This window comes from Macaca mulatta, chromosome 11 (assembly GCF_049350105.2).
Source record: "Macaca mulatta isolate MMU2019108-1 chromosome 11, T2T-MMU8v2.0, whole genome shotgun sequence".
Lineage (NCBI taxonomy): Eukaryota > Metazoa > Chordata > Mammalia > Primates > Cercopithecidae > Macaca > Macaca mulatta.
In genome coordinates this window covers 125,350,910-125,365,051 of record NC_133416.1, presented here as the reverse complement: position 1 = coordinate 125,365,051, position 14,142 = coordinate 125,350,910, and the positions used below count along the sequence as shown (strand labels likewise).

General features: G+C 48.1%; 2 protein-coding genes across 5 annotated transcripts in view; both read left to right on the top strand.

Annotated features, from left to right (window-relative positions):
- WSB2 (WD repeat and SOCS box containing 2) overlaps window positions 1–14,142 on the top strand; it is an 81,498-nt gene that overhangs the window by 20,172 nt on the left and 47,184 nt on the right. The gene's annotated exons all lie outside the window — the stretch shown is intronic.
- VSIG10 (V-set and immunoglobulin domain containing 10) overlaps window positions 1–14,142 on the top strand; it is a 49,763-nt gene that overhangs the window by 19,778 nt on the left and 15,843 nt on the right. For all 3 annotated transcript variants that reach the window (XR_013401534.1, XR_013401535.1, XM_015152928.3), the window contains exons 4-5: window positions 10,752–11,054; window positions 13,731–13,991. Coding sequence is in view for 1 of the 3 variants with exons in the window: in XM_015152928.3 (XP_015008414.2) it covers window positions 10,752–11,054; window positions 13,731–13,991 (564 nt within the window). In the remaining 2 variants the exon portion in view is untranslated. The remainder of the gene's footprint in view (window positions 1–10,751; window positions 11,055–13,730; window positions 13,992–14,142) is intronic.

Below are 14,142 nucleotides of genomic sequence, written 5' to 3'. Positions count from 1 at the left end.
CTGAACTACAGGGTTCAAGCGATCCTCCCGTGTCAGCCTCCCACAGTGCTGAGCTTACAGGCATGCGCCACCTCACCCGGCTACACAGCTGTTTATTTCATCAATTGACCCATCCCTGCGACCTCCAGATTGGAGTGGGTATGATATTGGAACAGCCATGTGTTTACCTGCAGACAGGCTGGTCAGATAGGGAAGGTGCACTTTCTTGGTACACTTTTTTTTGAGACACGGTTTCACTTGGTTACCCACACTGGCATGATCTCAGCTCACGGCAACCTCCGCCTCCTGAGTTCAAGCTATTCTCCTGCCTCAGCCTCCCAAGTAGCTGAGATTACAGGCGCCCACTACCATGCCTGAATAATCTTTGTGTTTTTAGTAGAAACAGGGTTTTGTTTTGCCGTATGGCCCGGGGTGGTCTCGAACTCCTGACCTCAAGTGATCCGCCTGCCTCGACCTTCCAAAGTGCTGGGATTACAGGGTGTGAGCCACTGTGCCCGGCTGACTTTGTGCTTTTTTTTTTTTTTTTTTTTTGAGTTGAAGTTTCGCTCTTGTTGCCCAGACCGAAGTGCAATGGCGCAATCTCAGCTCACTGCAACCTCCGCCTCCCGGGTTCAAGCGATTCTCTTGCCTCGCCTCCCAAGTAGCTGGTATTATACACATGTGCCATCACGCCTGGCTAATTATTTGTATTTTTAGTAAAGACAGGGTTTCACCATGTTGGCCAGGCTGGTCTCAAACTCCTGACCTCAGGTGATCCGCCTGCTTCGGCCTCCCAAAGTATTGGGATTATAGGCGTGAGCCATCGTGCCCAGCCAACTTTTTGTTTTTCTTTTTCTTTTTTTTTTTTTTTTTTGAGACGGAGTCTCACTGTGTCTCCCAGGCTGGAGTGCAGTGGCGTGATCTCGGCTCACTGCAAGCTCCGCCTCCCGGGTTCACGCCATTCTCCTGCCTCAGCCTCCCAAGTAGCTGAGACTACAGGCGCCCGCCACCACGCCCGGCTAGTTTTTTGTATGTTTAGTAGAGACGGGGTTTCACCATGTTAGCCAGGATAGTCTCGATCTCCTGACCTCGTGATCCACCCGCCTCGGCCTCCCAAAGTGCTGGGATTACAGGCTTGAGCCACCGCGCCCGGCCTCGTGTTTTTCTTTTTTTAAAAAAGATATTGTCTCTTATGTATGCATTTGAGGAGCTGAGATATCAAGAGATAGATCAGCCCATGAAAGACCCCAGTTAGATTTCATGGTACACAGTGCCAGGCTCTCCCTGTGTCTGTTTTTCTTAGGCCAAGCAAGTGTTTAGGGAACAATGGAACCAGCTAGCATGTGAGCAATGAGGAAGCTGGTCTGTGTCGACCTCCAAGAGGCTTAGGATTCAGTTGGGTTTGGGGGATGGGGAGCTCCTCTCTAGCCAGTGATGTGGCCTTCACTCCAAACTTCCAAGAAAGGGAATCTCAGGAAAGATGCATGTTTCCTGGCTGATGGGCCTGTCTGATATGGACCCACCAGCAGTGCTTTTGTGTGTTGGTGGTGGTGTCACTATGTCTTCTCACAGTGTAGACTCCTAGGGAAGGGGAATGTTGGGTACACCGAAGAAAACTTGTGTGTGCCTGCTCAGAAGGTGGGGTGATTCTTGCCCAAGGATTGATTAATTTGGGTCTTGCCAAGCTTATCTGTTTTTTTTTTTTGTTTGTTCGAGAGGGAGTCTCACTCTGTTGCCCAGGCTGGAGTGTAGTGGCGCGATCTCAGCCCCCTGGATTCAAGTGATTCTCTTGCTTCAGCCTCCTGAGTAGCTGGGATTACAGGCACATGCCACCACGCTCAGCTAATTTTTGTATTTTTAGTAGAGATAGGGTTTCACCATGTTGGCCAGGCTGGTCTCCAACTCCTGACCTCAAGTGATCCACCCACCTCAGCCTCCCACAGCGCTGGGATTCTAGGCGTGAGCCACCATGCCCGGCCTGCCAAGCTTATCTGTGGCAGAGATTGGTGCTTACAGGAGCCTGCAGATCTCTGGGATGGGCTCTGAGTGGCAGTCACTAGGGAGATCAAGAGGCAGTGGGTTGTTGATTTTGCCTGTAAAGGTGATATCACAGTCTTTAAGTTTTCCCACAGACCTCATCCTATTGGAGAAGTACACATTAACTGATTAGCACAGACTGTGGGGTGCATTATGAAGTCATTTTCTTTTTTTTTTTTTTTTTTGAGACGGAGTCTTGCTCTGTGGCCCAGGCTGGGGTGCAGTGGCGGATCTCAGCTCACTGCAAGCTCCGCCTCCCGGGTTTACGCCATTCTCCTGCCTCAGCCTCCCGAGTAGGTGGGACTACAGGTGCCCGCCACCTCGCCCGGCTAGTTTTTTGTATTTTTTAGTAGAGACGGGGTTTCACTCCGTTAGCCAGGATGGTCTTGATCTCCTGACCTTATGATCCGCCCATCTCGGCCTCCCAAAGTGCTGGGATTACAGGCTTGAGCCACCGCGCCCGGCCTGAAGTCATTTTCAAATAAGATTGCTGGTCTGAAGAGTAAATGGCTGAAGATAAGGTAACTTTTCCTGTTAGCAAGGAACTCAAGATACTGAGATGTAAATGAACCTTTTGCAGCTCTTGACTGGCCAACCTATATTTGTGGTGGGTAAGAAAAGAAGTGAAGGCCGGGCACGGTGGCTCACGCCTGTAATCCCCACACTTTGGGAGGCCGAGACGGGTGGATCACGAGGTCAGGAGATCGAGATCATCCTGGCTGACACGGTGAAACCCCGTCTCTACTAAAAATACAAAAAATGAGCCGGGCGTGGTGGCGGCGCCTGTAGTCCCAGCTACTGGGGAGGCTGAGGCAGGAGAATGGCGTGAACCCGGGAGGCGGAGCTTGCAGTGAGCCGAGATCCGGCCACTGCACTCCAGCCTGGGCGACAGAGCGAGACTCGTCTCAAAAAAAAAAAAAAAAAAAAAGAAAAGAAGTGAATTCTGATGTCAAAGAGGACAGCAGAGAACAGGAAGGCAGCAGCCGTAGATTGTTCTAGAACGGGATTCGGCAAAGCTTTTCCTTTCCTTTTTTTCTTGAGATAGGGAGGGTCTCATTGTGTCACCCAGGCTGGAGTGTACTGGCGCAATCACAGCTTACTGCAACCTCCACCTCCTGGGCTGAAGTGAGCCTCCCACTTCAGCCTCCCAAATAGCTGGGACTACCTGCCTGTACCACCACACCTGGCTAATTCTTTGGTGTTTTTTGAGATGGGGTTTTGCCATGTTGTCCAGGCTGGTCTCGAACTCCTGGACTCATGTGATCTTCTGCCTCAGCTTCCCAAAATGCTAGGATTACAGGCGTGAGCCACCGTGCCTGGCCAGCAAAACTTAAAAAAAATTTTTTGGCCGGGTGTGATGGCTCATACTTGTAATCCCAGAACTTTGGGAGGCCAAGGTGAGTGGATCGTTTGAACCCAGGAGTTCAAGACCAGCCTGGGCAACGTGGCAAAATCCTGTCTTTACTAAAAATACAAAAATTAGCTGGGTGTGGTGGAATACGCCTGTAGTCCCAGCTGCTGGCGGGGCCTGAGGCAGGAGGATCACCTGAGCCTTGGGAGGCTGAGGCTGCAGTGAGCCGTGATCAGGTCACTGCTTTCCAGCCTGGGTGACAGAATGAGACCTTATCTCAAAAAATAAAAAATTAAAAAATTAAAAATAAATTTTCTTTTTAATTAATTATTTTATTTTTTATTTTTGTTTATTTAGTTTTTGAGATGGAGTCTACTGCTGTCGCCCAGGCTAGAGTACAGTGGCATGATCTTGGCTCACTGCAACCTCTGCCTCCCAGGTTCAAGTGATTCTCCTGCCTCAGCCTCTGGAGTAACTAGGACTACGGGCATGTGCCACCACACCCAGCAAATTTTTGAATTTTTAGTAGAGATGGGGTTTCACCATGTTGGCCAGGCTAGTCTTGAACTCCTGACCTCAATAAAATAAATATTATTTATTTTGGGTCTTGCCCAAAATTGGGTCTTGCCAAGCTTATCTGTTTTTGTTTGTTTGTTTGTTTGTTTGTTTGTTTGAGATGGAGTCTCACTCTCTTGCCCAGGCTGGAGTGCAGTGGCGCGATCTCAGCTCACTGGATTCAAGTGATTCTCTTGCTTCAGCCTCCTGAGTAGCTGGGATTACAGGCATGTGCCACCACGCCCAGCTAATTTTTGTATTTTTAGTAAAGACTAAATATATAGTCTTTATATATTACAAACTATATACTAAATATATAGTCTTTATATATTATAAAAAATATATATTATATATAAATAATATAATATTTAAATATATTTTATATTAATAAAATAATATAATATGTAGTATATAAGTATATATTTACATATAACTAATATAATATTTTATATGAAATATGTAATTTATATATTTGTATACATAAAATAGTAATTGATAACTTTTTTGCAGTACAGATCTGTTAATGAGAAGAATGGAATTCCTTTTTCGGGGAGGATAGTATTTCACTTAATTGGGATTCACAGGTAGTGTTCTCTCGTCAGATTGATCAAAAGTGCTCATCATTAAAATCCATCATTAGCTCTTGGGTTATACAAAACAGATGGTGGGCTACCATTTGCCGACCCCTGTGCTAGAATCAATCTACAAGTATATGCTGATAACAATATCAGATAACACTTGCTGAATATTGACCAGGCTAAGTGCCCTGCTTATATTACCTTATTGGATCCTTCAATAACCCAGTGATATAAGTCATTAGCACTCTTTTCATTTTGTAGGAAGGACAGTGGAGGCTGAGGTGTGAGAATCACTTGAACCTGGGAGGGGGAGGTTGCAAAGAGCCAAGACTGCACCATTGCACTCCAGCCTGGGCGACAAAGCGAGACTCCATTTCAAAAAAACACAAAAGCCTCAAACCCCAGGGGTTTAGAGATGAGCTATTAATTTTGAACACTGAACAATTCAGGAGTCCCCTTTAGGCTTTCTCATTTGCTGATTTTTCTTTTTAAATTTTGAATTCTTCTACCTGTTTCCTTCTCATTCAGTCCCTGTACACCAGCTCCATTTCTTGCTGAGAACTGTGCTTGGCAAAAATCTCTTCCAGCTGGTGTCTGGGGGTCCACACTGTCCATGCCGCGTGACTGGGACCCCTCTGGGGCTGCAGTGTGAAAGACACAGACTTGTCCGAGCTGAGACAGTACCTGGCGTTGGCTGCCAGTACCCTGGACGTGCCCAGTGCTTGATTGGCGTGCCAACTGTTGGTGTGCCTGGAGATCTGCTGATCCGCATACCTAACCAACTAGCCAGCAATGGCGAATGGGACATTTGAGCACCTCCCGAACCTTGATCTGAGTTTTCCCCTGGAGGCAACGTGATTCCAACAGATCCCTGAAACTGTTAGGAGCCAGCTGCAACTTCATGAGAACATTGTCCTTTGAAACCCATGATTTCTATAGTTATACAATGGGTTTGGACATAGGCAGAGGAGGTCTATCTGCGAAAGCTGTTTCCTCCCACAAAATAATTTTTTTTTTTTTTTGAGACGGACTCTTACTCTGTTGCCCAGGATGGAGTGCAGTGGCATGATCTCGGCTCGCCACAACCTCCGCCTCCCGGGTTAAAGCAATTCTCCTTCTCAGTCTCCCGAGTAACTGGGACTACAGGTGCATGCCACCGTGCCTGGCTAATTTTTGTGTTTTTAGTAGAGATGGGGTTTCACTGTGTTGGCCAGGCTGGTCTCGAACTCCCAACCTTGTGGTCCGCCCACCTTGGCCTCCCAAAGTTATGGGATTACATGTGTGAGCCACCACGCCCAGCCAATAATTTTTTTTTTTTTTTTTTGAGACCGAATTTCACTTTTGTTGCTCAGGCTAGAGTGCAATGGCACAATCTCGGCTCACCACAACCTCTGCCTCCTGGTTTCAAGCAATTCTTCTGCCTCAGCCTTCCAAGTAGCTGAGATTTCAGGCATGCACCACCACGCCTGGCTAATTTTGTATTTTTAGTAGAGATGGGGTTTCACCATGTTGGTCAGTCTGGTCTTGAGAACTCCCAACCTCAGGTGATTTGTGCTCCTCAGCCTCCCAAAGTGCTGGGATTACACGTGTGAGCCACCACGCCCGGCTGCAAATAATTTTTGTTGCTGGCCTATTTCTGTTCAAAAATCTGCAGCCATAGATTTATTCTTTTGGTTAAACATTGTGCTTCCTGGATTTATTTTTATTTTAATTTTTTTTTAGTTTAGTTTTTGAGACAGGGTCTCGCTCCATGGCCCAGGCTGGAGTCCAGTGGTGCAATATCAGCTCATGACAACATCGGCCTCTCAGGTTCAAGGAAACCTCCTGCCTCAGCCTGCCGAGTAGCTGGGATTACAAGTGCGCGCCACCAGGCCCAGCTAATTTTTGTATTTTTGGTAGAGATGGGTTTTCGCCGTGTTGCTCAGGCTGGTCTCGTACTCCTGACCCCAAGTGATCCCCCTGCCTTGGCCTCCCAAGTTGCTGGGATTACAGGCGTGAGCCAGCATGCCTGGCCTACTTTTATTTTTTTTAAAGAGGAAGTCTCTGGGAGAGGTAGGACACTGAATTACTTAAGGATAAACAGCTGTTAGGTACAGTCTTTTAAAAAATGTTTAATTGGTCCAGGTGCAGTGGCTCACATCTGTAATCCCACCACTTTGGGAGGCTGAGGTGAGAGAATTGCTTGATCCCAGGGATTTGAGACCAGCCAGGGCAACATAGCGAGATCCTATCTCTATAAAAAATTTAAAAATTAGCTGGTGTGCTGTTGCGTGCTTGTAGTCCCACCTACTCGAGAGGCTAAGATGGGAGGATTGCTTAAGCCTGAGAGTTTGAGGCCACAGTGAGCTGTAATTGTGTCACTGCACTCCGGCCTGGGTGAAAGAGGGAGACCCTATCTCAAATACATAAATACGTAATTTTAAAAAGTAACAAAAACTAAAATAGAAACGTTTGAATTGACAAGTAATAATTATATATATTTTGGGAGGAGATATATTCTTCAAGGGGATGCAGAATCTTAGAGGTCCTGGGTACCAACAGTGGAAGGCATTTCAGGGGACAAGAAGGAAGTTCAGAAATGTGAAGAGAAGACTGGGCACGGTGGCTCATGCCCATAATCCCATCACTTTGGGAGGGTGAGATGGGCAGATCATTTGAGGTCAAGAGTTCGAGACCAGCCTGGCCAACATGGTAAAACTCCGTCTCTACTGAAAATACAAAAATTAGCCAGGTGTGGTGGCGGGCGCCTGGAGTCCCAGCTACTCCACTTGGGAGGCTGAGGCAGGAGAATGGCTTGAACCCGGGAGGTGGAGGTTGCAGTGATCTGAGATAGCCCCACCGCACTCCAGCCTGGACAGCAAGAGTGAAACTCTGTCTCATAAAAAAAAAAAAAAAAAAAGGAAACGTGAAAAGAACTGAGATGAGGCCTAACAATTCATCAGGTGTTTCCAACATGCCCGCACTGTTCCCAGTGCCTCACTGCACCCACTCGTGTAGTTGTCACCGCAACCCCAGGAAGTGGTAACTGTCATCACCCCATTTTATAGATGAGGACATGGAGGCTGAGGAGGGTAATTTGGCCAAGGTCAGACTAGTTCATTGCTTGCTTTTTTTTTTTTTTTGAGACAGTCTCACTCTGTCGTCCAGGCTGGAGTGCAGTGGCGTGATCTCAGGTCACTGCAGTCTCCCCCTCCTGGGTTCAAGCAATTCTCCTGCCTCAGTCTCCCGAGTAGCTGGGATTACAGGCACGTGCCACCACACCCGGCTAGTTTTTGTATTTGTAGTAGAGATAAGGTTTCACCGTGTTTGACAGGCTGGTCTCAAACTCGTGACCTAAGGTGACCCACCCACCTCGACCTCCCACAGTGCTGGGATTACAGGCGTGAGACACTGCATCCAGCCCCGTTTCTTTTTTTTTTTTTTTTTTTGAGACGGAGTCTCGCTCTGTCGCCCAGGCTGGAGTGCAGTGGTCGGATCTTGGCTCACTGCAAGCTCTGCCTCCCGGGTTCATGCCATTCTCCTTCCTCAGCCTCCCGAGTAGCTGGGACTACAGGCGCCCACCACCACGCTCAGCTAATTTTTTTGTATTTTTAGTAGAGACGGGGTTTTACCGTGTTAGCCAGGATGGTCTCGATCTCCTGACCTTGTGATCTGTCCGTCTCAGCCTCCCAAAGTGCTGGGATTACAGGCGTGAGACACCGCGCCCGGCCTCCGGCCCCGTTTCTTGCTTTTTAGTGTGATATTGTGCTGGGGGTCCACAAGGTTTGACGATCTGCTAAGAGGACTCACAGGACTCAGCACGTAGGATGATTTATTCCAGCAAAAGGATACAAAACAAAACCTGCAAAGGGAAGAGGCGCATGGGAATAAACCCAGGGTAATCAGGCGCAAGTTTCCAAGTTTTCTCCTAGTGGAGTCACATGGGATACACTGAAATCTTCCAGAAATGAGTTGTGGCTACGCACATCGAATGTCTACTAGGGAAACTCATTGGAGACTCAGTGCTCAAGATTTTTTGTTGGGGATTCATCATGTGGGCACCTTCTGCCTTGCAGTTACTGAATTCCTGACTCCTAGAAGGAAAACAGGTGTTCAGTTTAAACCACTTTTTTTTTTTTTTTTTTTGAGACAGTTTTGCTTTTGTTGCCCAGGCTGGAGTGCAATGGTACGATCTCGGCTCACTGCACCCTCCACCTCCTGGGTTCAAGTGATTCTCCTGCCTCAGCCTCCTGAGTAGCTGGGATTACAGGTGTCCACTACCATGCCTGGCTAATTTTTTGCATTTTTAGTAGAAACGGGGTTTCACCATGTTGGCCAGGGTGGTCTCGAACTCCTGACCTCAGGTGATCCACCCACCTGGCCTCCCAAAGTGCTGGGATTCCAGGCATGAGCCACCATACTAGGCCCAGTTTAAACCAGATTGTTTGCATAGTTTAGGCACAGCAAGCCACTCTTCTCAGTTCTAGGAATGATGGGAATTCTCCTGAAATCCAAGTTCCCGGATAGCAGCCAATGGCCGGCCTTGCAAGCAGGCCTTTCTAGGAAAGCCAGAGTCCCAGGACTGCTGTGTTAATTCTTCGCTGCACAAATACACTTTCCATTCTGTAGCGTTTTGTTTTGTTTTGAGACAAGGTCTCACTCTGTCACCCAGGCTGGAGTGCAGGGGCAAGATCATGGCTCACTGCAACCTCAACCTTCCAGGCCAAAGCCAGATTCCCACCTCGGCCTCCTGAGTAGCTGGGACTATAGGCACGTGATACCACACCTGGTTATTTATTTATTTATTTATTTATTTATTATTTTGAGACGAAGTCTCACTCTCTTGCCCAGGCTGGAGTGTAGTTATGCGATCTTGGCTCACTGCAACCTCTGTCTCCCAAGTTCAAGCAATTCTGCCTCAGCCTCCCGAGCAGCTGGGATTACAGGTGTGTGCCACCACGCCCAACTAATTTTGGTATTTTTTGTAGAGACACGGTTTAGTCATGTTGACCAGGCTGGTCTTGAACTCCTGACCTCAAGTGATTTGCCTGCCTCAGCCTCCGAAAGTGCTGGGAATTCAGGAATGAGCCACTGTGCCGGCATTAATTTTTAAATTTTTTGTGGAGATTGGGTCTAGCTATGTTTCCTAGGTTGGTCTGGAACTCCTGGCCTCAAGTGATCCTCCTACCTCAGCCTCCCAAAATGCTAGGATTACAGGCATGAGTTACTGTACCTAGCCCTTGCAGTGTTGGGTTTGTTTTTTTTTTTCTATTTTTTGAGACGGAGTCTTTCTCTGTTGCTTAGGCTAGAGTGCAGTGGCGCAATCTCGGCTCACTGCAACATCCACCTTCCAGGTTCAAGTGATTCTCCTGCCTCAGCCTCCCTAGTAGCTGGGATTACAGGCATGTGCAACCACGCCCAGATGATTTTTGTATTTTTAGTAGAGACAGGGTTTTGTCATGTTGACCAGGCTGGTGTTGAACTCCTGACCTCAAGTGGTCCACCTCCCTCGGCCTCCTAAAGTGCTGGGAATTCAGGCATGAGCCACCATGCCAGCCCTAATTTTTATTTTTTTATAGAAATGGGGTCTTACTATGTTTTCCAGGTTGGTCTGGAAGTCCTGGCCTCAAGTGATCCTCCTACCTCAGCCTCCCAAAGTGCTAGGATTATAGGCATAAGCTACTGTGTCTAGCCCTTACAGTTGTTTTTTTTTTTTTTTAAGGAGCAATATATACTTTTGCTGTTCTGTAAAGATTTATGCCCCTAATAAAATCTCACATAGTCACCCAGGATTAAATGAAATAATGTATCAGGACACTTGGCATAGCATTTGTCACATAGTATTAGATACCGTACTCTTCATTGGCTGTTTCCTGTTCGTTTATATATTAGAGTTGGTAAGGCAATCGAATGAACTCTTTTTTTTTGAGACGGAATCTCCCTCTGTCGCCTGCCCAGGCTGGAGTGCAATGGCACGATCTCGGCTCACTGCAACCTCTGCCTCTTGGTTTCAAGCGATTCTGCTGCCTCTGCCTCCTGAGTAGCTGGGATTACAGGTGTGCGCCACCATGCCCAGCTAATTTTGTTTTAATGTTTTAGTAGAGACGGGGTTTCACCATGTTGGTCAGCCTTGTCTCGAACTCCAGACCTCGTGATCCGCCCGCTTCGGCCTCCCAGAGTGCTGGGATTACAGGCGTGAGCCACCGCGCCCAGTGACAATCAAATGAACTCTTACATAATTAATGCCATCCTATTTCCTCTGTCATTCCCAGGCGGCCCCTATCAGATTGAGGTCCACATCGCAGCCACCGGCACACTCCCCAACGGCACCCTCTACGCAGCCAGGGGCTCCGGGGTGGACTTCAGTTGCAACAGCAGCTCCAGGCCACCACCCTTGGTTGAATGGTGGTTCCAGGCCCTGAATTCCAGCAGTGAGTCCTTCGGCCACAATCTGACAGTCAACTCTTTCTCGCTGTTACTGATGTCGCCACGCCTCCAAGGGAACTACACCTGTTTGGCCTTGAATCTGCTCAGCAAGAGACATCGAAAGGTGACCACCGAGCTCCTGGTCTACTGTGCGTAAGCAGCACTGCTCTGCCCTACTTCTTCCCCTTAACCCTTTATGAACTTACGAACTGCACGTTTGTGCCTCTCTCATTTGTCTTTTTTTTTTTTTTTTTTTTTGAGATGGAGTTTCGCTCTTGTTGCCTAGGCTGGAGTGCAAAGGTGTGATCTCACCTCACTGCGATCTCCACCTCATGGGTTCAAACGATTCTCCTGCCTCAGCCTCCCGAGGTAGCCGAGATTACAGGCATGCCCCACCACACCCGGCTAATTTTGTGTTTTCAGTAGAGACGGGGTTTCTTCATGTTGATCAGGCAACATTCTTCATGTTGATCTGATCATGTTGATCAGATCACCCAACCTCAGGTGATCTGCCTGCCTTGGCCTCCCAAAGTGCTGGGATTACAGGCGTGAGCCACTGTGCCCGGCCTCCTGTTTGTCCTTAAAGGCATGCCTGCTACATGGTTCTTCTGAACATATATCTGTGGCTCCCCCAATACACACACCCGGGGCTGCTACACTCAGGGAGGGAATAATCCCTTCTAGAAGCTTGCTGCTATGCAGGGGTGCAGGAGAGTGCTTGGGAGCCATGGAAGGACACTAATGCATTCTTTTTTTTCTTTCCCCTAAATTGAGGTGAAAGTACATAGGATTAACCATTTAACAACATACAATTGAATGGGTGCAATGGCTCACGCCTGTAATCCCAGCTACTTAGGAGGCTGAGGCAGGTGAATCACTTGAACTTGGGACACAGAAGTTGCAGTGAGCCGAGATTGTGCCACTGCACTTCAGCCTGGGCAACAGGGTGAGACTCTGTCTCAAAAAAAAGTAAAAAGAAAAATGTATAATTCAGTGGCATTCAGTGCTTTTATGCAACCATCACCTGTGTCAGGTTCCAAAACATTTTCTTCTTTTTTTTTTTTTTTGAGACCGAGTCTCGTTCTGTCGCCCAGGCTGGAGTGCAGTGGCGCGATCTCTGCTCACTGCAGCCTGCACCTTCCGGATTCAAGCCATTCAGTTCTCCCACCTCAGCCTCCAGAGCAGCTGGGACCACAGGCATGTGCTACCATACCCGACTAATTTTTGTATTTTTGGTAGAGACAGGGTCTCCCCATGTTGCCCAGGCTAATCTCAAACTCCTGAGCTCAAGTGATCTGCTCACCTCAGCCTCCTAAAGTATTGGGATTACTGGCGTGAGCCACCACAGCTGGCCCTCCAAAGCATTTTTGTCATCCCAAATGGAAATCCTGTACCCAATAAGCAATCACCCTCATTCCCTCTTTTCCCCGGACCTGGACAACCCCCAATCTGCATTCTGTCCCTGTGGGTTGGCCTGTTCTGGACACTTCATATGAATGGATCATGCAATGTGGGGCTTTTTGTGTCTGACTTCTTTCACCTGTCGTCATGTTTTTGAGGTTCATCTATGTTGAGGCATGTATCAGTAATGCATTCCTTTTAATGGCTGAATAATAGTCCATTCCTTGCATGGATGGACCACAATTTATGTGTTCATCTATCCATCTATATACATTCTTTTTGTGGACCCAGTGTGACTGTCACAGGCACCAGGCCCTCTAGCACTGTTGTGAACAAGTGGTCCATGAACCTTTATCTCAGGGGTGGAAACACCAACCAAACACTCCCATACACAAATATCTTGGACAAAAACCACTGTAGAAATGCAGAGTGGAGCTGGGCGTGGTAGTCATGTCTGTAATCTCAGCACTTTGGGAGGCTGAGGCAGGTGGATCATCTGAGGCCAGCCAGGAGTTCAGACCATCCTGGCCAACATGGCAAAACCCTGTCTGTATTAAAAAAAAAAAATAGATTAAAAAATAAATAAGAAATGCAAAGGCGAGGCTGGGCGCGGTGGCTCACGCCTGTAATCCCAACACTTTGGAAGGCTGAGGCAGGTGGATCACCTGAAGTCAGGAGTTCAAGAACAGCCTGACCAACATGGCAAAACCCTGTCTCTACTAAAAATACAAATATTAGCGGGGCACAGTGGCGCATGCCTGTAATCCCAGCTACTTGGGAGGCTGAGGCAGGAGAACTGCTTGAACCTGGGAGGCAGAGGTTGCAGTGAGCCGAGATCATGCCACTGCACTCCAGCCTGGGCGACAAGAGTGAAACTCTGTCTCAAAAAAAAAAAAAAAAGCCGGGCGCGGTGGCTCAAGCCTGTAATCCCAGCACTTTGGGAGGCCGAGGCGGGCGGATCACAAGGTCAGGAGATCGAGACCACAGTGAAACCCCGTCTCTACTAAAAATACAAAAAATTAGCCGGGCGCGGTGGCGGGCGCCTGTAGTCCTAGCTACTCAGGAGGCTGAGGCAGGAGAATGGCGTGAACCCAGGAGGCGGAGCTTGCAGTGAGTCGAGATCGTGCCACTGCACTCCAGCCTGGGCAACAGCGTGAGACTCCGTCTCAAAAAAAAAAAAAAAAAAAAAAGAAAGAAAGAAAGAAATACAAAGGCGAATGAGACCCAGGTCCTCAGAGATTTAACACCCAACAGAGGAAACCTGAGTGTTGTCAGGCATGAAGTTGTGCTAGGAGCTATTGGACACTGACACTAACGGTGGTTGATATCTCTCTGAGACCCTGGTTCTACCATCCTTAGAGTCAGCCAAGTGGCTGATCCTAGAGTCTGTGATTCAGCCCATGCTCTCCTCTGGTGTTTTGCAGACCCCCCTCCATCAGCTCCCCAGTGCTGGGCACAGATGGCATCAGGATCGTTCATGCTGCAGCTCACCTGTCGCTGGGATGGGGGATACCCTGACCCTGACTTCCTGTGGATAGAAGAGCCAGGAGGTGTAATCGTGGGCAAGTCAAAGCTGGGGGTGGAAATGCTGAGCGAGTCCCAGCTGTCGGATGGCAAGAAGTTCAAGTGTGTTACAAGCCACATAGTCGGGCCAGAGTCGGGCGCCAGCTGCGTGGTGCAGATCAGTGAGTCTGTTTTGCTTTGTCTTGGGGTTGGGAGTTCACCTGCCTTCCTTTCTCCTGGGAGAAGCATTTGAGAGTTCTTCTGAGGAAGAAATCCCAGGATGTCAGAGTGGACTGAATTCCTTCCCTTTCTTCCTTTCTTTTTCTTTGTGTT